This window comes from Anastrepha obliqua, chromosome 5 (genome assembly GCF_027943255.1).
Source record: "Anastrepha obliqua isolate idAnaObli1 chromosome 5, idAnaObli1_1.0, whole genome shotgun sequence".
Classification (NCBI taxonomy): Eukaryota; Metazoa; Arthropoda; class Insecta; order Diptera; family Tephritidae; genus Anastrepha; species Anastrepha obliqua.
The window spans coordinates 10,929,231-10,956,590 of NC_072896.1; the positions used below are offsets into that span (position 1 = coordinate 10,929,231).

A 27,360-nucleotide genomic window follows, 5' to 3' on the forward strand; every position below is an offset into this window, starting at 1 on the left:
TAGGTGCAGTCAAGACTGCAATTTCCCTAAAATACCTTCGAATCGCAGATTGTAGATGGAGAGACCAGACGAAATGCAAAATTAGCAGGACGTTATGGCCCAACTACAAAGGGACGCGTATAGACTAACAGCAGTCATAACTGGCTTCTGATCTATCGGAGAACAAGCCGTCGCCAAAACGGGCATCCCTCACAACACACACTGTCAGAGTTGTAAACAACCGCAGAAAAAGCAAAACAATCTTCCATTTCCTCTGTGAATGCGCTACCCTATGGAAGGACAGAACGTTAACCCTCGGCAAACCGCTGTTCGAGAGTCTCGAGCAACTGTCTGGCATAGACGTCAACAGCCTAATAAGGTTCCTAAGCCGCACAGACTGGATATAGTCTTGCTGTAAGTAACTGTTAAACAAGTTGGTAACGAGGATGTGGCAACAAAATGGTGCCGAAGCGCTAGTTGGATTCTGGATGAATCACCACTCTAACCAACCAACCATGTATGAAATATTGCATCAGACAAATGTCCACCATTTTTCTCGATACAAAGATTGGCTCTTTTTAACGCGTTTTCCATTACACCACATAATGTTTCTGGTTGAAGGCTCATTATTTCGTCTCGAATATTTTGCATCAGCTGTCTAATAGTCTCTGGTTTATTAAGATACACTTTGTCTTTTAAATATCCCCATAAAAAGAATTCGAGCGCAGTCAAATCTGGCGAACGAGGTGGCCTAGGGAAATCTGAATTTTTGGAAATCAGACGTTCGCCATAACTTTCACGCAGCAGGTCCATAGTTTACCTAGCGGTATGCGCAGTTGCTCCGTCTTGTTGAAACCACAAATTAGGGCACTACTCCGCCATTGGCCGGAGTATTAGCCATTTTCAATCAATGTTCTCCAAGAAGCTCCTGAAATCGATTCCGCGTTTCATCCTCATTTTCGAAGAAATATGGACCGATAAATCTAGTGGCCATAACACCGCACCAAACAGTACATTTACAGGATTTGATTGAAAAGTAATGAGCCTTATTTTTTTTAAGCAGTTTTATTAAACCTTTTGGCTTATACAACTAATATTCTTCAAAATAGAATCCTTGAGCGTCAATACACCGCTGGTAGCGGTCCTTCCACTGCAGGAAACATTTTTTAAACTCATCGGCCGGAGTCGCGTTCAATTCGGCTGTCACAGTTTTTTGGGTCGCCTCGATGGAGTCGAAACGCCTCCCCTTCAACTTTCTTTTCAGGCGCGGGAACAAGAAGAAGTCCGGAGGGGACAGGTCTGGGTTGTAGGGAGGGTGGGGAAGCACCGGAACCCCCATCTTGGCCAATGCAGAGGTGCAGAGGAAGGCGGTGTGCGCCGGCGCATTGTCGTGATGAAGGGTCCAATTGTTGACGAGGTCGGGCCGAACGCGGGCGACGCGGTTTTTCAGCCGAAGGAGCACTTCTTTGTAAAATGCCGCGTTTACAGTGCTTCCTGGAGGTACAAACTGTTTAGCTTTACACAAAATTTGATCGAGTAACGTTGCTCCAACGGTCGCTGCATTTTCGCCACTGCAAAATCCTAACACACTTTTAAAACAGCTTTCACCCGCAAAGCGATGTTGACTGCACCGCTGTTGCCAGCGAATTGGGACCGGTTTCTAGTGGAAGGGGAAGGTTCAACGATCATTTTTCCCCACCAGCCGATTCGGTTGATCGCTTGGCAGACGCTCCGCGCGGGAAGACTCATTACTTTTTAATCAAACCCTGTAGATGGTTGCAACTGATGTTAGTGTGTTGCCCTTGGATTTTCAGAGCCCCACAACCTACAGTTTTGTTTGTTGACATGAAGGCTGTGGGAGCTGATCTGGACTTAAAATGTTGCCGATATTTACGCTGCTTTAAAATAATTGATCGTTGACAAGAATAGAAAAAATCGATAATGGTAACTCGTTGTGTTGTACTGTAGGGTTCCATAATAAATTTCCAACAATTAAATTATAACCTACAAAAAGAGAAAAATAAATATGTCAAAGAGCCGTAAGCCCTGGCAGCTAGTGCTCCTTTTTTTTGTAAAATAATAATTTATTGTTTTTTCCATATATTAAATAAATAAATAAAAATGTGTCAAAAAATAAAAAAGTTATTTGTGCTTAACTTTAGTAGGTCTTATTTGGCCCACCCTGTACATATTTCACCTTCATCACATTGCCTTTTTGTGTTTCGTTTAAGCTTTTGTATTTAATTAATTTTATAATTTTACATTTATTTTATATCTATAAAGCAAAATCATTTTTACTTCATTTTGCCTCTCTTAACTACTCGAAGAAATTGTATTTAACTTGTTTTTGTAATGAAAAGAAAGCAAAACAACTTTCAATAAAAATTTTCATAATTTTCATAATTTAAATAAAGCATTATTTTTAACAAAAACAATCATCAAAAAGGTTTTTTATTTGTTGGAAACTAACAAACATTCACTAAGTTCGGCTTCACAAAATTTTTCGCTAACAACTAACCAATTAAACCAACAAAAACAAAACGCTTTCACGCCAAGCAAAAGCTCAAACTAACAAAAAAGCGCGATGCGTAAAGGTGCGATTGTACAAAAACAAAAAAAAAAAAGAAAATCAAACAAAAAACAACAAAAAACAACAAAAAACAAATAAAAAACAACAAAAAACAAAAAAAAAGAACCAAAAAAACACAACACCAATCAGAGAAAAAATTATGAAATCCAAAACTGGGAACTGGCTAACTTCAATTAGAAACTAATGTGGGCTTTTAAAAATTTGTAAATAACTTCAATTACTTTATACAAAAACAGCACCCTTTCAACTATATTTTTTTACGAAAGCTCTACTTACACGACACATTAAGCCGCTTGCCTTAAAAAAACAATGTAAACTCATTTCCAAAAAAAAAAAAAAATTTAGTGCAATTGCAAAAAATAAACCCAAATCTTACGCTCCTACTCCTCTTCACCCGCTAAGTATCCACCAACATAATATACTACAAAACATCATTCGTATCTCATCCCCTTTTCTCTTGCGCGCCAACCCCACTTAGGTCGGCAGCTATTCATACGAGCCGAGCGCTTTCAAATTTGGCGATGTTTCACACAGTTACGCCCAACTTCAAGTGCCGCAACGCAATTTCTGGCAACGCAATTTCTACATATCTTTCGATTTTCGTTCCTTCTACCCCAACGGTTTAATCTTCCTAGCACCGGGCACTAAGGAGAAGCACAAACACTATGTTGCGCTCCTACTCAAAAACGGTCAGCTCTTACTGATTGTGCGTGGGCGTCGACGTGAAGAATTGAAATTGACTGCGAAATTGGACGATGGCGAATGGCATCATGTGACGATTTTGTGTCAGGAACGCAAAGTTACCATGTCCGTGGAGATTGGCCAAACGGATCAGAAGACATCAGCACAAATGAAGGTGCCTAAGAAGATTGCCGCTACGAATTTGCTGTACGTTGGTGGTTTGTCCGAGAAGGTGCCGAAGCTACCATCGGAGTTGTTGCAACGATTGGAGGCATTCAAGGGTTGTCTGCGCCGCATGACCATCAATAATAGCACGCAGGACCTGGCGCGGCCGGGCAAGCACCAGCATGTTGGACAGTGTTTTCCGAAAGTGGAGAAGGGGTCGTACTTCCCCGGTGATGCTTATGCGATATATAGTAAGTGTTTGTGTAAATTTGTTAAAATTCTAATTCGTAGTTGTAGTAAAGTAGGCTAAGATAACAAGATAACTAAGATAAATTGTGAAAATAGGGAAGATCCCATTAGACTTTGAGCAACGGTAAGGCTCTCTAGCAGGGGATGAGGTAAGTACGTAATTTCACCGACCTGCCTATACAAATATAAAACGCAATGCATGAACTTATCTTCAAAAAAAAACGAAACGTTAATTTTCTATTCGAAGCTGCTGTGCAGTTACCGAAAGGTTATTGTTTGACGTTAATGAATGCAGACACCATCGAAGCCCAGTCTAAACATGACAAATTTTACCATTCTCAGAAGCTCCTAGCGGCCGCCGTAGCCGAATTGGTTGGTGCGTGACTGCCATTCGGAATTCACAGAGAGAACGTAGGTTCGAATCTCGGTGAAACACCACAATTAAGAAAAAGTTTTTCTAATAGCGGTCACCCGTCGGCAGACAATGGCAAACCTCCGAGTGCATTTCTGCCATGAAAAAGCTCCTCATAAAAATATCTGCTGTTCGGAGTCGGCTTGAAACTGTAGGTCCCTCCATTTGTGGAGCAACATCAAGACGCACACCACAAATAGGAGGAGGAGCTCGGTCAAACAACCAAACAGGGTGTAGCTTTAAGAGCCAATTTAGGATATAACGAAATATGAGGGATTTGTGTCTCGGCTCCAATGACGTCAATGCTCCAACTCCTCGAATACCAAGCCATCTCGAGAAGGTGATGCAAGCATCTTGGCTTAGAACAACCAAGGAAAACGCAAATATTTTTACTACATCCTCATGTTCTCTTAGACATCATAAGAGCATTGACTTCAGACGAAATATTGTCAAGGAAAAATGGCACAATTGGTCTTCAAGTTGAAGAGGGACGTCTCGATATCTACTCTACAGCTACAAAGGCCAACAAAATGTGATTGAACCAAGAACCAAAAAACAGATTACGAATTTCTGAGTGTTCGTGGCTTGCTAAATCCGCCTCTGATGTCAGAATAGCCTCAACACGTCGTTTAGATACATTCCGGCTTAAAAGTGAATAAGGCACGATTTTTGATATTATTTTGGGATATATTATATTCAGAGTACAACTCATTCCCTCTTAAATCAGTTTTCATGTATAAAAAAATATTTAGTTAAACTTGCAAGGTCTAAAGTGTTGGAGCTATGTGGATTCGGTACTTGAAGCGCTTCGGAAAAGTCTAGTGGATACTGATTAAAAAATTGCATCGATCAAGAGCTGTCAATGGACCTTTGAAACCACACTATTTTAAAAAATTTATAAAATACACTCAAATAGACCGATACGACGCCATGTTGAGGCTCTCTTCTGTTGAACTCCTGTAAGGAGAAAATCAAACGCTTCGAATGTGCAAGAAAAACTCCTCTTGTCTGCGTTCCGGGGCATAGGAAAATAAAATTGCCGGTGAGCTTGCCAGGAAAAGGTTGACGGAAGCAGTCTAGGTTGTCCCCCATCTCCGACAATTGAAGGGAAACTGCATAATTTCTTTCTTAAAAAAGCACAAGACTGATGGAGTTCTATCTTATTGTGTGCTATCTCAAAAACACGTTGGCCTCAGTAAGACAGAAGCAGGACACTTAACACGTTGAGTGCCACCATACAACAAAAAAATGGGGTTCGTCCGGCCACGATTTTTTTTACATAATACAATAGAATATTTGAATTTTTGAATAGCCCATATGATGCCACATTGGTCTCATACCCATAGGCCAAGCAGCATAAACAATGCAATGGCTCTAGTATGGCGTGAATACACTACTACTAATAGCCTCTATGAAGCAGCTGCATCAGCACAAACCGAAATCTCACACATTATACCGTGAGACCAAGTGTCACCACGAGGCCTGAAAGTCCCTTCGCACTGTAAGACCAACCTGGACTCACATGGCACTCAGCGTGTTAAGATGCTGGGAATGCCACGCCATTCAATTTACCAACTCTTAGCGGTGGTCACCGACAGAGAAGAGGCTTTCTTTGCAAATGCCCGGCTGTGGCGGCTAGGCGCTTGAGGTTCCTTAGTGTGCCTTTCGGGGATAGCCTGATTCCGTTTCTCACCTCCACTACATCAGCAGCACTGGACGGCTGTAGATGGTTTATCTTCCTTTAAGTTTTGAAATTTTTCGCAGACAGTGGTCGACATTATGGTATCAAAACGGCACCCTACTGGGTCTGGCACTCGAAGTACAATATATCCAATTAAAAAGGCAATAAATGTAGTTTGGAAAAATACTTTCATTCAATTCCAAGTAAAAAATGTGTGAAAATAATACAAAACTAAGAGTCAATTTACTTTTGCCCGATTCGACTACCTTTTACCTTAACTATGCCCTTGAGACGGTCCAGAAACGAACAGCAAGCTGCCCGAATGTGATTTGCAAGTAGTTTGACCCACTCGCGGACAATGACCATTTTCAGCACCTCGAGACTTTAGTTCGGACCTTGCGCTCCAAAATGACCCAAAGAGAATAATCCATCGGATTCGCGTCTGGTGAATTTGAGAGCCATTGTGTGGACGTTGTGAAGTTCGGAACGTTGTTTCGAGCCATTCTTGGTTCACTCGAGCTTTGTGAATCGCTGCCGAGTCCTATTGGAACGTACATGGTCTGCACCGAAATATTTGTCTTTAAAGCAACATCCATAATACTTTTCTAATACCTATTACCTTGACGCCAGGCTCGATGAGAACGATTTGAGAGCGCCCATCTGCGGTTACATCGGCCCAAACTATTACTTTTGGGGGGTGTTGTTTGTTACAAGTGGATAAGGTTGGGCGTATGGAGCGTTTTCGTGCTACGTCCTTCATGATTGAATGTAAAAACTGTCACGAATACAACAGAAGGAGCATATTACTATACTAAAGGGATCTGGTACTCGTATTCTTCCAGCAGCTACATTGGGTTATGTCGTCCGAATGGAAAGAAACGCTCCTGCTCTGACAGTTTTCGTTGCGATACCAGCTGGTAGTAGCAGATGAAGAGGAAGACCTCCGCTGCGTTAGAAAGATAAGGTGGAACAGGATTTGGCTTCACTTGAGGGGTCTAACTACTGGCGTCGGTTAGCACGCGAAAGAAACGGCTGGCCGGCTTACACTAGGCAAAAATCGCGTAAGCAGTTATCGCGCCAATCCAGAAGAAGATGTATACGGTTACGAGCTGTCCCATCTAGAAGAATTTCACAGCAATATCGAGCAAAATTATTTTATGATCCTTAATTAGTTCTTTGCGTTATTTTTTTTTTTTTTTTTTGTTTTGTATTGCTAAGCTTAACTAAACCTCGTTTATTGCAGAACGCAACTTCCATGTTGGCAAATACTTGGAATTCGAGCTGGATTTTCGCACGTCGGAACTATTCGGTGTACTACTGAGCATCTCTGAACCATCAGGTTTTCCAGCGTTATCACTAGAACTCAACAATGGCAATGTAAGTGGTATTTTATTTAATTTAATTTTTTTTGTTGTAATTTTTACCTTATTTATATTCATTCCTTATACACAGATTATCTTCTCTACCGATCTGGGTGATGGCATGCCCTTCCGCGTACAATCACAACTACCCAGCAAATATGCTTTGTGCGACAATAAATGGCATAACATATCGGCGCTCTACGATTACGAACACATCACATTGCGCATCGATCAGATGGCGACCACAAAGGCGAGATCAACACAGCAACGCAACAATAGCCGAGTACAAACAAAGTCGGCGCTCTATATAGGCGGCATACCAGGTAATGGAAACTTAAAGAAAGAGAGAGAGAGAGAGAGCATGCTCATGCTGAGAATACATAGAAAGGAGTAAAATTAAAAAAAAGCAAATATTGTAATGTGTATTTGTGTATGTTTATTTTATTATAGAAATCGCGCCCACCGGCACGCTGCTGACGCGCGAGAATTTCAAAGGCTGCATACGCAATGTGTCGATACGACAGGAGCGACGCGATTGGATCGATATGGATGAGTTACATAATGTATTGCTGAGTGAATGCCTGCTGACAGGAGCGGAGAATTGAACATTGCAAATGTAGATGTGCGTGTGTATGCTGGCGTATAAATAGTTTCACTGCAGCTAATATCAAATATTCTCCATGAATGTTCAAACCGTTGCAAAATGGCGGCATGTAGGGGGACGAGCGCCAAGCTGAGCTATGTTGTGATCTTCTTTGATGTTTTTGTATGGGCGCGTGAGCGCGAGCGTCTAGTAACGGAGTAACGTATTTGTCAACGTGGCATTTCTACAAAAATTGGGGAAGTTTGTTTTGTTTTTAATTTACAACAACAGTAATCAGCTCAAATTAGTACAAAATAGATGTAGTTAATAACATCACCGCGTAAAGGGGGGCAGTAGAGAGCATTATTTGTTGTGGATCAAATGGGAATTAGTATTCATGTGTGTGTACCAAAATCAAACAGCTTAACTGAAGAACGTGCGCTATACTGCAGGCTCGACACTGTACTATGACCAGCTGCTATTTATTGTGATCAATATTTTAATTTAGCGTTGCAAAGCGGCTAAAGCGCTAGGAGTAAATCTTAATGTTAGACGATTTATATATAAATACAAACATACATACATATATATTTTATTGAATGTCGATAAAATATGAACGACACTGCCATAATGCATTTACGCTTACGAACACGCTATGGAAATTTTTTGTATAAATATAAGAAAAACAGGAAAATAGCAAAACGAATTTTAATCAGAGTGTATAACGCCTGGGGAATATTTTAAAGCTAAATAAAATCTAAGTTTTAAAAATATTCCAAAAAGTAGGTTATTTGCGTGAAAAAACAAATCTTCGACTACGACTCGATTTCTGCATACATACATACATATGTACATATGATATGATACATATCGTACGGTATGTATGCGTCTCTTATTTAAAACGACTACAAAAGTTTATATTTTCAATCATTGCCAATACTTAGAATTTCCACTACAGAAATCTGCATATTTGTATTTTTGTATTTAATGCATTAAATTAAGTAAAATTAGTTTAAACATGCCTATCATAAATATATACACTATATGTATGTGTGCGCGTACGAACGAACCAGTGACTGCATTTTAATGCATACAAAAAGTTAAGTGTAATTTAACTAATAGTAATAAAATACTCGTATAAGCATACTTTTAGGCAGCATTATTTAGGTTTGCATTTTTTATGTGAATGTATTGTAAAATCTTGTCTATACTACCCTGCAGTAAAGAGTTGGAACAGGCTACAAAAGCATTACATACATTTGGCCTGCAACTCCGAACTGGTGAAAAATGAATACAAAGTGGAACAGTTGATGCTCGGTGCTGCGCCCCCATGATATGAAACTTACTTTCTCACGCAATTATATTACTTCCAAATGCATTAAATATCACTTGTGTGGCTTTAACATCTTCCTGAATTATAGAGTAAAATGAGATGTATTTGTTGTTGAGAAAATATAATATAACAAATGTATAATACTAAGTGAGAAGTTATGTTAATACCTATACATATTGGGTTGGGGAAAAAGAAATGTCGTATTTGTGACCGAAATTCGACGCTTTATTTAACGTACTTAGAATTATGCGATTCAATTCAAATATGATCCGTTTTGTTCGCAAACTTGTTGCCATTTAGAAGGCAACTTCATTATCCCCTCTTTATAAAACCCCCTTCCTTATTCGCAAAAAACTCAGACAACCAGTTTTCGCAAGCCTCTTTTGAGGCCAACTTGGTATCACCAAGGGCGTTTTGCATGGACCGGAAGAGATGATAGTCACTTGGTGCCAAGTCCGGACTATATGGTGCGTGCGATAGGACATCCCATCCGAGTTCCCGTAGCTTCTGGCGGGTCATCAAAGATGTGTGAGGACGAGCGTTGTCCTGGTGGAACACAACACCATTTCTATTGACCAATTCTGGCCGCTTCTGTCTAATCGCCTGCTTCAAACGGTCAAGTTGCTCACAGTAGAGGACCGAATTAAGGGTCTGGCCATAGTTTAGCAGCTCATAGTGGATAATTCCCTTCCAATCCCACCAAACACACAGCAAAACCTTCCTGGCGGTCAATTCGGGCTTAGCGATGGTTTGGGCCGGCTCACCGCTTCACGACCACGATCTTTTTCGTTTGGCGTTGTCGTACGTGATCCACTTTTCATTGCCAGTCACCATCCGCTTCAACAATGGGTCAAGTTCGTTGCGTTTTAGCAGAGAATCGCAAGCGTTGATTCGGTCCAAGAGATTTCTATGCGTCAACACGTGTGGCACCCAAACATCCAGCTTTTTTTGGAATCCAATCTTCTGGAAATGGTTCCAAACGGTTTTGTGGTCTACACCCAGTTCCTGACTAATCGAGCGAATGCTCACATGCCGGTCTCTTTGGAAAATTTCAACGATTTTATCAGTCTCTACGACGATTGGCCTACCAGTACGGGGTGCATCTTCGACATCTACTCCCCAGAACGAAATCGATCAAACCAACGCTGTGCTGTGCGAATCGTTACAGTATCAGGTCCATAAACTTCACAAATTTTTGCCGCCGCCTTCGTTGCATTTTTACCTCTACGAGTAAGGTAGTAAAAACGTAAAATATGACGAATTTCTTGCTTGGTGGACTCCATCTTTGAGGCGCTATAACTTAAGACTGAAACGTACGATCACAACACTGTCAAAGAGACACTTGTAGTACAGATTGTCGTCTTCAAAACGCCGTTTAGTGTGACCCGATGCAATAAGTACAACGCAAGATATGTATGTTTAAATGTCGCGCTCATTTGACAAAATACGACATTACTTTTCCTCCAACCCAATATATAATTGGCGCTCACATCCTTTTTGAGTATTTGACCGAGTTCCTTCTCCTACTTGTGGTGTGGGTCTTGATGTTGTTCCACAAATGGAGAGACCTATACAGTTTTAACCCAACTCTGGACGCCCCTGCTGATAGGCGACCGCTATTAGAAAAAACTTTCTATCATTTTGGTGTTTCATGCACGGATAATCAAACCTATGCATTCCCGAATGGTAGTCACGCACCAACCCTAAATGTTGCTAAAACATTTATTGTAACGATTTCAAAACGAAACCAGTTCGGAACTGCAAAAAGCCACCACTGCCACTTGATAAAATAAATAGGCATTTGAAAACATTGTATGGCTGTAGAGCGATGACCAGCGCGGTCCTCTAAGGAACTAGTTAGGTACTGGTCCTTGGCATATTCGATTTACTGCAGCCTACATACTTATATAACGCATATATGTATACACAATTTTCTTTAACATTATTACTATATTTTTTTGTTTCATTACGCATAATAAAGGGTGTTTTTTTTAGAGGTTAGGTTTTCAAGTTGGCACACTTTTTTCGTAGATGGTCTTTTTGACAGCTGTCACTTGATTTATGCTCAGTTTGGTTTGCCATTTCATAATGAATAGACTTACACCTGAACAACGTTTGCAAATCGTGCAAATTTATTACGAAAATAATGGTTCGGTTCGCGCGACGAATCACACGAAAATTTTGTTCAGCGATGAAGCTCACTTTTGGTTGAATGGGTATGTCAATAAGCAGAATTGTCGCATTTGGAGTGAACATAATCCACAAGCCATTGCTGAGACGCCGTTACATCCTCAAAAAGTCACTGTTTGGTGTGCTCTATGGGCAGAGGGAATCATTGGTCCATATTTCTTTAAAAATGAAGCCGGCCATAATGTTACAGTCAATGGAGAGCGCTATAGAGCCATGATTAATGACTTTTTCGTGCCTGAATTGGACGATGTTGATGTGGACGACCTTTGGTTCCAACAAGACGGCGCTACATGCCATACAGCCAACGCAACAATCGATTTATTGAAGGAAACTTTTCTTGAGCGCATTATCTCGCGCCGTGGACCTGTGGCGTGGCCTCCAAGATCGTGCGATATAACACCGCTGGACTATTTCTTGTGGGGCTATGTGAAGTCGCTTGTCTACGCAGATAAGCCCGAGACGATTGACGTCTTGGAAGAGAATATTCGGCGCGTTATTGCTGACATACGGCCCCAATTGCTGCAAAAAGTGGTCGAAAATTGGGCCTCTCGGCTGGAATTTATTCGAGCCAGCCGCGGCGGCCACTTGCCCGAAATCATTTTTAAAACATAATGGCAAACCCTTATCTTTATAATAAAGCTAAATTCTTGGCCATAACATTAAATTATATACGTTTTATTTCATCTTGAAAACCTAACCTCTAAAAAAACACCCTTTATAATATTTATTTTTTTTTTTACTTTTTCAACTTTGTTTTATCGAAGAAGAGGCTTTAGTTAATTATTTTATTTTATAATTATTGTGTTTAAAAATATTGATACGCCAATAGTGCACTTGTGTTCGTAAATTTAGTTTTAAATATTTTTTATTATAATTTATTCAAGCATAATTTTTGAGCTCGTAACGAAATATTTAATCACTGCTAATGAAAACTCCACACAAACTGCTAAGGATGGGCTCATTGCAAGCTCTGCGTATGCTAAGTACTCCTAAGAAGGTATTCATAAATTTAGATGTATAATTTATTTACGACATTTTGTCTTTAATTATTTGTCTGAGTTTAACATTTCTCCAAATACATTGTACAGTTCATAAATATCCATAAACCATTGTAAATAAACCCTTAAAATAGTAGCACAGGCAGCATTACATACATTTACTTAGTTTTATAGAAATTTCAAAGTAATTAATAAACTTTTTAAAATTTACAAAATCTACCATAAATGTTCATTAAACTTCATTTGAAAGCAAAAATGTTGAAATATTTGTTTAGAAAAATTAGTTTTAGTTGCACATAATTAGCTTAAGCGCAGAAAATCATAGCTTAAATATTAGTGTTAAATGTGTATGCATGTCATAAAATTGAACAAATAAAAAATATTTATTTAAATAATGCAGTTTTTTTTAATAAAAGCGTTTTAATTGCTCAGGTGGGTTGAATTACTTTTCTTAATTTAATATTATTTTATTTTATTTTATTTTATTTTATTTTATTTTATTTTATTTTATTTTAATTTTTATTACATATTATTTGGCTTGATTCGTTTTTATTTTTATTATACTATCTATCAGGTCAGTCCATAAGTTCGTGCGTATTTTACCCATAATTTCACTTTTGTACGATTTTTGCATACAAAAAATTATTCGCGGAATATTCGGCAATGGCATTGCTGCGTCGTTGTCGCGTAAATGCAGCGCTAACCATCCAACTATTCAGCCAACTATTCCATTACATTAATGTAATTTGCTTTAATACGATTGTGGCTAACTCTCACATATGCACGGCAGAATGGGGCAAAGTAATGTCCGAGCGCCTGCAATTGCTGGAGTTGTGGGCTGAGCGTCAAGGACTAGCAGCCGATTGCCATTTGGCAAAAATAAACCAGTGTGCGCAATTTCTGCAAGCGCCCAAGTCATTTTTGGAAGAGATATTTTATATTTTTTTTGATGTTGTGTGCATTCAACAAGTGATTTTAATCGCGGATAGAAGCACGTGTTGTTAAAAAATAAAATGGAATTTTCGATCGCGCATATTTTGTAATTTTTTTTTTATAAAAGTGGTAAAAATGCAACAACTGCTGCTGCAGAAATAAACACTGTTCACGGAGAGGATACCGTGAGTGTAAGGGCTGCACAAAAGTGGTTTTCAAAATTCTGAAGTGGTAACTGCGACGTGGAGGATGCCCCGCGCGCTGGTCGTCCTGAAGTCTTTAACTCCGACGCCTTGCTCGAACTCGTGGAAGCTGAGCCAAATTTGGCAGTCGATATGATATTCTCGGAGGTTAAATTTATCGCATGGAACAGTTCACAGGCACCTCGTTCAGTTGGGAAAGCTTTCAAAGCTGGAAAAATGGGTTCCGCATAGACTTTCCGTCGCCAACCTTCAGCAGAGAGTGAATATGTGTTCTCTGATGCTGAAAATGAAAGTTCGTACTGGTGATGAAAAATGGGTCCTTTACAATAATCCAGTTCTCAAACGCCAATGGTTAGATAAAGTTGAAACACCAGAACCGAACCCTAGAGATGGCCTTCACCCCAAGAAGATTCTCCTGTCTATTTGATGGGATATGGCCGGTATTGTTTATTATGAACTTCTGGAACCAAACCAGACGATAACTACTGATTATTATTCCCATCAGCTATCAAACCTGAATGAGACACTTAAATCGACCGTATCGACTTTCTTTAGTGAATAGACGTAAAGTTGAGTTTCCCCACGACAACCCAAGACCTCATACCGCAAGGCAAACATTAGGCAAGCTGAACGAGCTCGGATGGGGGCTAATGCCGCATCCACCATACTCTCCGGATATTGCACCTTGTGATTATCACCTTTTCCGTGGACTTCATTCCCATATGAGTAACAAAAACTACTCCTCAAAAGAAGCTATAAAAAGGGTTATCGAAACGTATTTTGGCTCCAAGGAGAAACAAGGAGCAGGGATTTACAAATTTGCCTAAACGTTGGGAAGACATTGTAAATAATGATGGGGAAAATATTATTGATTAATAAATACTTCAAACATCTTTTTTATTAATTTTAAAACCACCTTTAAAAAACGCACGAACTTATGGGCTGACCTGATAATGAAACTTTTTTTTTTAAAGCAGTCAAATTAAATTACTCAGGAGAGTTTAATTACTTTTCTTGTTAATTTAGTTATTTAATTCTTATCTACTTAATTTTTTTATTACTGTATTTCATTTTAATTGATTTTATTACGTATTATTTGACTAGGTTTGATTTTATTTCATTCTATTTCTTATATTTCATTTAATTGCAACGAATTCTATTTAATTAAAAAGCCCTCAACTTGCTACAAACGCTGTGGCAACTCTGCAAACAGCTGTTCGCCTCCTATGCACACACACACGCACGCATGTTTATTCTCTTTTTCTCTCTATTTCCCCAATTAGCTCCACGTCAATTCAAAACAAACACGCCGCTGCCATATGACTTTTTGTTGCTTGGCGCTCTTTCACACTCTTAAAAAGCAACGGAATTTTAAAGCCATTTTAGTTCTTTCGTGGAATTGAGCGAACGCAGTTGATTATAGTTGCAGAAAGTGCGTGCGTTTTTTTCTTAAAGAAATTAGCTTGGCCCCAAAAGTAGTGAAGCAACAATTACTCAATAGTAAATCCATAATTAAGCAATCACTAATTGCAATGTTTAACAAATATTAATATTTTTAAAGTGCATCAATTAAATGTGAATTGAAAATAGGGAGGCGTGAACGCGAAAGTGGAATTGGATGAATTGATTTTAGCTTTAACAAGTTCGATCGTGAGAAAAGTGCGTGTGTGTGTTTGCGCAACAAATTATTCTGTGCTACAATTGGTTTAATTTCTGGTGTTTCAATTAGTGCTAATCACATTTTAGCCGGCTCTGAAGAAGCTCACTGCATTTTGTAAGCTTTCCCACGTTAGTTAAGAATCAGAATCAGCAATGGCCAGCCAGCAGTCAAATTTGGATTCTGTGAGTGCAAATTACGAGGCATTGCAGCAAAACGAAATCACCGCCATTCCACGCTATGGACTCAAGCTGAAATTTGATCATGTTTGGCCAGAGAAACGTAATCAGAATCTACGACCCTCGCTGAAGCAAACATTGCCGCTCTTACCATTGGCGTGCAGGTAATTACAAGATGCCAGCAGTGTGTATTTGATAAAAACAAAAAAAAAAAAATAGTATCAGTGTGCGTTAGTAGAGAGAACATTTTAAAATTGATTTATGTTGATGAACCTAAATGACACTTAAGCAGCTAATAACCAAGAGTGTACGGTGTATTTTTCTTTATCAACTTTATCTCTGCATGTTATTATAGCGTGGGCTACCTCCCATCTGTTTGATTGTTCATACCTTTCACTCTACTAAAGCTTTGTTGACCCCTTATTTTGCCACCTTTAACAGTCATACATTTGTGCCTGAACTATGAACTTTCCCATGTCAGTGACAATTGAACAGCCTGGGGTAGATACGTTTTAAGACTGTAATTTCAGCAGTATTGCTTTAAGATTTTGTGGACATTTTTACTGTTCGTACAAAAACAACTTGAACTCTGTATAAAGATTATGGGGAAAGTTAAGGTTTCCCATTTGAATATGTTCAAGGTAGTTTCAAGAATAAGTAAATAAGTAATACTAAGTAAATAACAGAATTTTCCCTCTTCATTGGTGTTTTTTTTTTTAAATAATGACCCCTTTGAAGTCACCTTTCTCCAATGCACATCTGCAAATTGCACTAATAGTCACATTTTTGTTGTGTTTTGCCGTAAACTTACCATCTATTTAGCAGTGCGTGGTTGGACATTTTCTATCTTAACGAAATCAAATTGATAGTTTTGTGAGAAAAAGCTATATTCAATAGCAGGTATCCTTAATGATTTGGCAGCAGGGATACTCACACAAATTTCGTTACTTTGGCGGTTTGGTAGTTGGCAGAGCGGCAAATGTGTTTTTTGCTATGAACGAGCTTTTCGACGTATTTCTGTGCTCTTTCGCAGAAACTAAATGACTCCAAGTGGAAGAAGAAAATATCTATGAAATATTAAATGTTTGATTGCAAAAATAACTTATACTATAATAGTTTTTCTTCACTTTTTGATATTTTAAACTTAAACTTCGCGCCTGATCATCAACGGCCAATTATCAAACAGCTGATTCTTATTTCCCAACTACCGATCAAATTGCCAAACCTGCCGTTGCGGCGATTTGTTAATTGGCGCTTGGACGATTCGGTCGATCTACAAAAACAAAATATGCGTACGAACTCGGTGTGAAGACTCCTAATGTAAAGGCTCTTTCAAAAGTGACGTCTATATGTCAGTAGTGAATAATTCCCGAGCGGTGCTTTTTTTCTATGTCATCTTTAACATTTGTCAAGGTTCCAGATGTACAATTTTACGCGCTAGCACAGCGCGATAAGAATATTGAAACTTATTGATCTGAAAGAACAACATAACGCGGAATTCATGATTTTATTGATGGAAATTCCTAAATTTTTTTGGAGGAAACAATCGTCCGTTTGAGGTAGTAGTCCGGTGTAACGACCGAAATTTCGACGTTTTTTCATGAATCTTTTTTAAAAAGAAAATAAAATGCGATCGTTTTAAAGTTTTTACATGTTTTTATTGGTGTTTTGGAGTACCTATATAAAAAAAAATTTTTAAAGTTAATTTTATATTAATTTGTTTAAAATTTTTGACGTCAAAGTGGAGTCATTAACAAAAAGATGAGTTGGTTGGTTGGTTCGGGGAAACACACAGCCTTCCAAAGTCATCTGAAATAAAAAATTCAAAGAGATTATTATTCTGTAGACTTATTTTAGGTCCCGAACCTAATGGTTAATGGTTAATGGTAGTAAAGGGTTAAGGTATGGGCCTTTAGTTCTGCGACCATATTGATCTATTGTGCACCCTATGCTGTCTATTGACTGTTAGGTATGCTTATGAATTGTACCAGCTCCTTCTGAGGGAGTGATTGAAGGTCTTCATTTATAAGCTTGAACTTGATTAAAAACTTTTTCCTTCTATGCGTCAACCCCGGACATTCGATGATGAGATGTTCTATAGACTCCTCATCTTCGCAGCAAAATCTGCAGGTGCTGGTATTAGTTATACCTAATTAATGTAAGTGTTTGTTCCTTTTTGTTTTAGGCTGTTTTTGTTAAATCCAGACATGAGATAGGTCCGATGAAATTTACATCTGCCCCTTTTTTGGCTTGAAAGTCAGCATTTTTGTTGCCGTCATATCCCTCATGTCCTGGTGCCCAAATTAATGAGACATTGTTTTTGGATGCCAGGTTATTGAGTGCCTTGTGGCATTCTAAGAGAGTTTTTGAGTTGTAGGTATAGCTATCTAAAGCTTTTAGAACTTATTGGCTGTCCGAGAGTATTCTAATCTTTACTCTCTTGTGATTTCTACGTTGCATGATGTTTGCTGCTTCCATTATTGCGTATAAGTTCGCTGGGAAGATGGTGGTGTCCCTAGTGAGAGTGAATGATTTGTGGATTCTGGGCCCCACTACTCCTGCTCCTACACCATAAGGTGTTTTTGATCCATCAGTGTACCATTTTTGTGAATCATCATTCATCCATTTTGGGTTTGTTTTCCACTCGATCCTCTCAGGAAAGGTAACTGTGTATCCTTTTGTAAAACAGAGGGTTGGGTCAATGTGGTCTGAGACTTGAGCCATGCTTATGGTGTTTTTGACTTTATTTAGGATACTTAGGCGATTGGTGAGGTTGCCTAATTTGAAATTTTCTTTCATGTGTAGCATGAGTGCTTGCGTAGCTGCTTCCTCTGGATTGCTATATGAAGTGGTGGGAGATTAAGGAGTGCTTCCATGCCAGCTGTTGGGGTAGTTCTCAAGCGAGCCTTTGTACTTTTCCCAGTTTGGTTATCGCTGTTTTTTGAATAGATTTGCTCCCCATACAGTATGATTGGTCTAACCATTTGGGTGTATATCCAGAGGGCCATACTAGGGCTGAGGCCCCAGGATCTCCCTAGTAATTGTTTGGTTGTCCACAAAGATTTCGTGGCTTTTTTTGTTACATTATTTATATGTGACTCCCAAGTGAGTTTTTTATCTAAGGTTAGACCTAGATACTTAACCTTTTCCTTTAGTTCTATCACTGTTTCATTTATTTTCAATATAGGAAACTCCAACTTTCTTTTTTTTTGTGAAGGGGATAATGGTGGCTGCTGCTGGCGTGTCACACGCTTTCATACACACTGCGCGCGCTCTCTTATTTTAGCTATAACTTAAAAAATAATTAAAATTTCTGTCTGAAATTTTTATAGCATATTTTTAAGATGTATTTCTTCTGAAAAATGTAAAATAAAAAAATTCGATTTTTTGAACCTGTCACACCGGGCTACTACCTTGAGTCGACAATTCAAGCCTGCGTGGAAAAATTTCAAGAAACTGCTCCTTTCAAGGATAGAAAAAGGACTGTCAGAATAAAAACGATCAAAAAACTGAACGTTCTGTTGGGAATATTGCTGCTGTAGCGCAAAGTTAACGTTATCAATAATTAGGCATTCATGAATAGACTGTTTAGCGGATTTTATGATGGGCATTTAAATGATGCCATTTTCACATATGCGAGTAATTGTTAAGAGCCGTATTTTCAATAAAAATATTGAAACCTGAAAGAGTCTAAATTTCAACTTTTTCATTTTAAAATAACATCTAGGCGCGTCTTTTAGCAGATCCTTTATTGGCATAGCTAGTATGAGATATGTAGCTGTAGATATGTAATCCAGCCTAGGGCTATTTCGGCGACTGTCTCAAGTAGTTAAAACTTTAACATTATAGGTTACAAAGCAAGTCGTATAATAAAATCAACTTATTTTTAACTAAATTTACCGCGCTGCAACATAACACATGGACTTAAAAGTCCCGTGTCTAACAAAAAAAAACTTTTTTTCCAGCCGATTGTTGTGCTTGAGGACGCTTTGGACGAGGTTCACCGGTTGCTGTCCACTCAGATGACAATCGTTTTGATTCCGGAATGAAGTGATGGAGCCTTATTTCATCCATTGCCACATATCGACGCGATAATTCCGGTTTATTACGTTTGAACTTGGCCAAACACTGATCAGAATCTTCTTGTTTTTGGTCAACAGTAAGCAAACGCAGCACCCACTTTGAACAGAGCTTTCTCATAGTCAAATGCCCATGCAATATAGAGCCAACGCATTCTTATGATATCTTTACGATGTCAGTTAACTCAGGCCACTTTACTTTTCGAACATTCAAAACGATTTTGTGCATTTTTTTTGAAGTTTTCTGGTGTTACCGCCTCATTTGTTTGAAGTCAGCAAGCCATCACTTCATTGTTGTTTCTGATGTAGCGGAGTCCCTATAACACTTTTCACGCCATTGGTTCGCTTGAACGGAATTTTTCCTCATCAAAAAGCAATGTAAAATTAACACACGAAAGTGTTTTTGATCCATTGTTTTGAAAATAACAAAAGTAGCGTCACCCATTTTTTTACTATTCAATTGATACTCAGCATTTTTTAACTGCCCTCATTGAATCATTTTTGTTAATCTGGCAAATGATGTTACGAAATAGCTATTTTTCGCATTTTCACGTTTTCTTCACCGCTGTCAACGAAAAATATGATATAGGTACATAAATTATATGAAATTGGAATAGGTTATGCTTTTGCCAGCGAAAATATTAAAAATTTAATAAACCTCCAGCAGCAAAATTTTACAATTAGGGCTACAAAAACTATTAAGCTGCCATCACGCTAATTCTCAATATGCAAATAATAAAATTAAAAAAAAAATTTTTTTTCTGAAAGAACTGCGGAGTAACGAGTAACAATGTTACGAAATCGTTGTTTGAATAAAATACTTCAAGGCATTGGGTATTTATTTTAAAATGCATTAATTAATTGATTATATAAACTCGATTATGCATATACCGTCAGCGTCAAAATAAAGTCTACACCAGATATTGTTAAGTTTTGACTATTGGTTTACTTATTTTATAATTTCAATTATTAGCTTATAAAAATATGGTTCGTACTAAAATAAAACCCATATAAACTAAGGTTTCGAACTTAACACAAAATTTATAAAAATTCTGCAAATGCTCAGCAAAATTTCACAATTTGTACTAAGAATTTATAACAAAAATTTCAGGTACGCAGTTTTGCAGATTATTGAATTTTGGTTTACTAAAATACAAAATTCAAGTAGTTCAAAAATTGGGTTGATTTTTGACAATTTTTTCTGCTGACGGTATAGGATGTTTTTTCCATATAAGAAAACTGTGTCGAATAGAGAAAATGCGCAAGACCGCTTCCTAAAAAAATTGTCAAAAATCAGTGTAATTTGGAATGCACTTAAAAATTGCACTTTATTATACCAAAATTGAATGATCTATAAAACTAGGTAACCGAAATTTTTCTAAGAATTCTAAAAAGTCTGAAATTCTGATGAAAATTTGCTGAATTTTTACAAGTTTTATACAAAGTTCGAAACTTTAGTTTATATGGCTTTTGTTGTAGTTGAACTACACTTAAAAAAAAAATATAATTTTGAAAATAAATACAAAAATTGTCAAATCTTACCAATATGTGGTGTACACTTTATTTTGACGCTGACTGTATGTATAATATATGAGGAGACCTACAGTTTTATGCCACCCCCAAACAGCAGATGGTTTTTCATGGCAGAAATATACTCGCCCCTGCCGAAAGGCGATCGCTATTAGATAAAACTTGTTCTCTCATTTGGTGTTTCATGGCCAGGGTTTTCTAGTACTTGTGATAGCACAGTACAGTAAATTTTCACTTTGTGAGAAATCAAGTTATATTTCTGAAATAATGCAGCGAATAAACTTGAAGCCATTTTTTAATTTTTTTTTAAATAATTATTGAAAAATTTAGCAAACAATTATTTAATAATTAAACATTTAATCTAATCTCAGTTTTATTAAAAAAATAGCATCAAACCTATTTTCTTTCTTTCTTAATAATGCATTCATAAGAAAACTTTATAATGATTGGTGATTTTTTAAGAGCTATAAGAAAGTTTTTCAAAAAAACACGTTAAATTCAGAAAAATGCATGAAATTTTTATTTAAATAGATACTACAGTCCATATTATTTAATATTTGAAGATTATTTCATGCAAATGTTGACCGCGACTGCGCTTCAAATTGCCCATCGGCTTAGTCTAATTTTGGCATACTCTTTCCAATGTTTCGGCCGGTATCTCACATATGAATGCTTTAATGTTGTCTTCCAATGCGTTAATTGAAGGAGGCTTGTCTGAATAGATATGAGCTTTAACATAGCCCCACAAAAAATAATCTAAAGGCGTTATATCGCACAATCTGGGTGGCCAATTGACAGGTCCCAAACGTGAAATAAAATGTTCACCGAACTCGCCTCTCAACCAGTCCATAGTTACGCGTGCTGTGTGGCATGTGGCACCGTCTTGCTGAAACCACATGTCATGCAAGTCAAGCTCTTGTATTTTGGGCAAAAAAAGTTGTATATCATTTCACGGTAGTGCTCACCATTCACAGTTACGTTACGATTCGCAGCATCTTTGAAGAAGTACGGTCCAATGATACCTCCAGCCCATGAACCGCACCAAACTGTGACCTTTTCTGGATACATTGGTAGCTCTTGCAATTCTTCTGGCTGATTTTCACTCCAAAATCGACAATTCTGCTTATTTACGTACCCATTGATCCAAAAATGAGCTTCGTCGCTGAACACAATTTTTCGATAAAAAAAGTGGATCTTCGGCCAACTTTCCAAGAGCTCATTCACCAAAAATTCTGCGTTGCGGTAGGTCGTTCGTCTTCAATTCTTGCACCAGCTGCATTTTGAGAGGCTTCACACCTAAATCCATTCGCAAAATTTTCCACGTTGTTGAGTAACAGAGGCCCAATTGCTGCGAACGGCGACGAATCGATAATTGATGGTCATCATTAATACTGGATATTGCGTGTTCCTCAATAAAGTTTGTTTACCGAACTTGTGCGCGCAACTACAACATTTTGTTTGATGAAAGGAAAGTGTGAAAGCAGATTTGCTGTTACATAGACATGTAAATAAAAATAGATATTCGAGTAGACGAACCTAACCTACCTTCATTGATTCGTACAAATATCCACGCACACATGTACACATATGGCCGCCAATGTGAGGGCGTATAGGTGTTAAAAGCTATTCAGATTTTTTCTCTGCTATTATCCAGTAAGGGTAGATAATTGGAGGGTATCCAATAAAAGGTCCTTTTCTGATCATAGTTGGATTCTATACGATTTGGATCTTAAGGTAGATCCACCCCTACCGTATCGAAATCCTTTAAGAACCAACTGGAAGAGGTTCAAAAATATAGTAAACAAGAGGATAGGAGAGACTCCTATCCCTCAAATCAATCTCACGGAAAACCTTGAGAGCAGGGTCATAACACTGGAAAAAGGCATTTAGTAAGGCCTACAAAACGTCCTGCCCCATAAAATTTAGCAAAAAAACTCACCCTCCTTGGTGGAGCAGTGAGCTCTTAAAACTAAGGGAAAAATCCAGATCAACGTTTAACCTCAGCTACTCGACGGGAAATTGGGAATTGTACAGAGAAAGTCGGAGACAGTACAAGAAGGCAATCAGGGCCGCCAAAAAAGAGAGCTGGAGGGAATTTTGTTCGTCAATCGAATCCACCAGGGATTCTGCTAGGCTCAGCCGTGTTCTTTCCAAAGACCACTCAATGGCTTCTTGGGTCAAGAAACCTGATGGAACTTGGACTGCTACAGCAGAAGAATCGCTAGAGCTTGTGCTAAATACGCATTTTCCGGGATGCAGCGCTTACGAAAGTGAGAGGGGAAACATTAGGCGGAGCCAATATAATCCACAGCATCTTGCAAATGAAATTATTACCAAAGAAAAAGTTGCATGGGCAATCAAATCTTTCTCACCCTTTAAATCTCCGGGGCCAGATGGGATCATTCCAAAGATGTTACAGGAAACCTTGGACTGTATCCTACCATGGCTAGAGGAAATTTTTAAAGCGTGTTTAAACTTAGGCCATATTCCAGATAGCTGGAAACTAGTCAAGGTCGTCTTCATACCAAAAGTAGGTAGAAGAGGACATTAATCAGCGAAGGACTTCAGGCCAATCAGTCTTTCGTCTTTCCTGTTAAAAACTTTTGAAAGACTTTTGGATACGCACCTCAGAAGCTCTTTGGAGAGCTCGGGTTTATCAACTGCACAACACGCATACCTTAAAGGCAAATCTACGGAGACAGCGCTTCACGAGGTAATCGGAACAATAGAGGGCTCTCTAGAGAGCAAACATTATACCATGGCGGCATTCTTGGATATCGAAGGCGCCTTTAACAATGTTAGCACAGATGCAATCCAACGGGCGTTGATAGACCTGGAAGTGGACAGTTGCATCAGTAACTGGATCATCTCCATGCTAGAAACCAGGATCATCAAAGCTAATATGGGTAATATCAACATAACCAAGAAGGTCCACGGAGGCACTCCACAAGGGGGAGTATTATCTCCACTTCTTTGGCTATGTGTGATCAGCAAAATCTTAATAAAACTTGACGGAGGTGGGGTAAAAGTGGTGGCGTACGCTGATGATGTGGTGTTAATGGTGTCAGGACTGTGTCCAAATACGATCAGTGGGATCATCCAAAGGGCGTTAGGCGAGCTTAACTCTTGGGCCACAGGATGTGGGCTAAGTTTAAACCCGCGTAAAACAGAACTTATGCTTTTTACCACCAGATATAAGATACCAACTTTTACCCTACCAAATATCAACGGACAAACTCTGTCTTTATCAACCAGCGCAAAGTACTTAGGGGTAATTTTGGACTCCAAACTTAGCTGGAAGTTAAACGTCGAAGAACGGGTAAGGAAAGCAGAAATTGCTTTATATGCCTGTAAGCGTATGCTTGGAAGAAGATGGGGTCTTCAACCTAAGCATACATTATGGCTGTATAAGGCGGTTATACGACCCATTTTATCGTATGGTTCGGTAGTTTGGTGGAAAGCTCTAGGGAGAGAGTACAATACCAAATTACTCGGCAGAATACAAAGATCAGCCTGTGCAATAACGGTCGGTGCAATCAGATCATGTCCTAGAGAGGCTCTCAATGCACTGACACACGTTATTCCAATAGACCTACATATAAAGAAGACGGCAACCATGAGTGCATTTAGGTTAAATGAAGCGGGTCGCTGGAAAGGAAAAACTTATGGTCACGCTAGTCTATTATCGCGACAAACTCAGTTAACCTCGGTGAGGACTGACTACATCGTCCCGATGGTAACGTTCAATAGGAATTTTGCCACACTCTTTCCATCTAAAAAAGAATGGAATAAGGGATTCTCTCTAAACAACTTCGATACTACAGTCTATACAGATGGCAGTAAAATGGATTGTGGTGTTGGAGCTGGTATATATTCTCATAGACTTGGAATTGAAAAATCTGTGCGTCTCCCTAATACCAGCAGCGTCTTCCAAGCGGAAATACTAGCAATTGGGGAAGCCTGTAGGTTACTAATCGCAGATTTCTCTTTTAAGGGCAATATCGCTATTCTTTCGGATAACCAAGCCGCAATCCAGGCGCTGGACGCGACTATAACAACCTCTAAAGTGGTGGAGCAAAGTAGGAATAGCCTCACCAACTTGAGTGAAAACCATAGAGTAACCTTAATTTGGGTCCCGGGACACCGGAACATAGAAGGTAACGAAAAAGCTGATGAACTGGCAAGAGGGGGATCTGCCATGAATAGCGCTCTTGCAGTACCAGTATTCACTCCACTAGGTGCGGTCAAGAACGCAATTTCCCTAAAATACCTTCGAATTGCAGATTGTAGATGGAGAGACCAGACGAAATGCAAAATCAGCAGAACGTTATGGCCAACCTACAACCTCAAGCAATCGTCGACATTAATAAACATGAAACGACGGGACACCTGTAGACTTACGGCAGTCATAACTGGCTTCTGGTCTATCGGAGAACAAGCCGCCAAAATGGGCATCCCTCACAACACATACTGTCACAGTTGTAAACAACCGGAGAAAAAAGAAACAATCTTCCATTTCCTCTGTGAATGCCCTGCCCTATGGAGGGACAGAATGTTAACCCTGGGCAAACCGCTGTTCGAGAGTCTCGAGCAACTGTCTGGCTTAGACGTCAACAACCTAATAAGGTTCCTAAACCGCACAGACTGGATATAGTCCTGCTGCAAATAACTGTTAAACAATTTGGTAATGAGGATGTGGCAACAAAATGGTGCGGAAGCGCTAGTTGGATTCTGGCTAAATCACCACTCTAACCAACCAACCAACCTGCTATTATCGAAATTTTGAGGCATATATTTAGGCGCTTACTCTATATGCACATCAAACAAACACACTGTCAAACACTATAAAGCCTTAAATCCTGTTCATACATTTGCGTTGTTTAAAGTCCGAAAATAACTTCTACTCAGCAGTGCATAATTAAATAAACGAAATCCAGTGAAGCCCTCCATAAACGTCCTTCCTTTTGCTAATGGTTGGCGAAACATAAAATGGGCCAAAAGCTCAGGAAAAATAGCGCGCCACAACAATCGCTCCTGTCGGGCCATGGTGGCGCCAGTCTAGTTGTAAAGTTATTTGTGTGTCTATGTATGTATCTCAGCGTGTATACCTACGCATATTTAAGCCCAGCGTGACGCCTGGTCGACAACTTTTCGTTGAAAAATGTCATTAATACATATGCATATATACTTGCACATACACATGTAGATAGACACACACATGTAGAGAGACATATACATTTGTATGACAGTTTGTGAAGGGAAACTTTTGCTATGCGAAATTAGCAATAACATTGCCTGACTCGATGTATTTCTTGGCTGGCTCTTCTATCCGCAACTCACTTTCGATTGCCTAAACTTTGCGTGTATTTGTATATAATCTCCCCAGATGGACTCCCAAATATTGCGTGCTTTTGCCCATTTCACTTGGCTTCGTGTTTGATAAAGAAAATCAAAATGTTTGTACTACTTTTCATACATTCGGGCAATGGCAGACATAAAAATATGGATTATCGAGGCATAGCTATTTTTCCTATATTTTAAGGGCGTATTTGAAATAAATTCATAAAAATTATTAAATTCGTATATATATATTTTTTCCCCCATAGTTCCTAGATGAAACATAGGGCCTCAAATTCGTATATATATTCAAATTATGCTTATTAAATTCTAAAACCTGTTTAATTAATTTATTGCTTATATATTTTACGGTGCGAAAAGAGGCCGGTTCATTGCAAACAATTTATGCAAGTGGGCAGCACAAAATTACCGCAACTGCTGGCATTAAAATTCTCGTAGATATTTTTGCCGTTTAGAGAAAAAACACTTTCCTACCTTACTTAAGGGGACAGATACCTGTAAACGGCCATATTTTCCCTGATTTTCATTAAAATTATTTAAAATGAAGAAGTCAATGTATTTTTTTCAAAATTGGCATACAGTTTATTTATACATTAAAATAATATACAATTTTTTTTTATTTTAATCATTTAAAATGGCGGATGTACACTCAATTCTTCCAGGAAGCTCCCAAGGGGGGATTCACAATCGGCGGGCATTGTAGCATCGGCGTCAGTGACCTGAATACAAAAACCAAAAATTTTTTTTTAATTTCTATATGAATTAAAAAAAAAATGGGGGTAAAAAAATTGGCGGAATAAAATACTTAAAAAAAATTTATTTTGGGGCGAGTTTTCCTACTATTTTTGCTTGTAAATTTGTAAATTCACATAGAAGGTAATATCATAAAAAAGATGTGTGCAAAGTTCAAGGAGATCAGTCAATAAATTTTCGAGTTATCGTGTACGCCAATTCGAAAAATATAGTTTAGAGAAAAACGCGTCTAAAGTCGGCAAAGTAACATACCTCGCCCAGCGCTCGAATGCAAAGAATAGACTCGTCACGGTTGACGATCTATAATATAAGAAATACTTAAATTTACGTTCTAAAAATTTTTTGACATATTCTTAAAGGAAAAAAAATTTTTTTTTCGAAATTTTACAGGTATATGTCCCCTCAACTACATGTCGAATACATAATGAAAAGAATTCAGAAGGTGT

The 27,360-nt window shown here is 38.5% G+C and overlaps 2 protein-coding genes across 5 annotated transcripts in view; both read left to right on the plus strand.

The window, feature by feature from the left end:
* Positions 1-8,387, plus strand: part of LOC129247400 (laminin subunit alpha-1) — a 34,258-nt gene extending 25,871 nt beyond the window's left edge. The window contains exons 12-15 of the mRNA XM_054886519.1: positions 3,048-3,666; positions 7,001-7,134; positions 7,210-7,441; positions 7,569-8,387. Coding sequence (XP_054742494.1) covers positions 3,048-3,666; positions 7,001-7,134; positions 7,210-7,441; positions 7,569-7,723 — 1,140 coding nt within the window. The 3' untranslated portion in view covers positions 7,724-8,387. The remainder of the gene's footprint in view (positions 1-3,047; positions 3,667-7,000; positions 7,135-7,209; positions 7,442-7,568) is intronic.
* A 6,372-nt stretch (positions 8,388-14,759) lies between these two features.
* The window catches only part of LOC129247173 (non-lysosomal glucosylceramidase), a 75,941-nt gene continuing 63,340 nt past the window's right edge, over positions 14,760-27,360 (plus strand). For all 4 annotated transcript variants that reach the window (XM_054886161.1, XM_054886162.1, XM_054886163.1 and 1 more), the window contains exon 1: positions 14,760-15,358. In XM_054886161.1, coding sequence (XP_054742136.1) covers positions 15,171-15,358 — 188 coding nt within the window. In that variant the 5' untranslated portion in view covers positions 14,760-15,170. The remainder of the gene's footprint in view (positions 15,359-27,360) is intronic.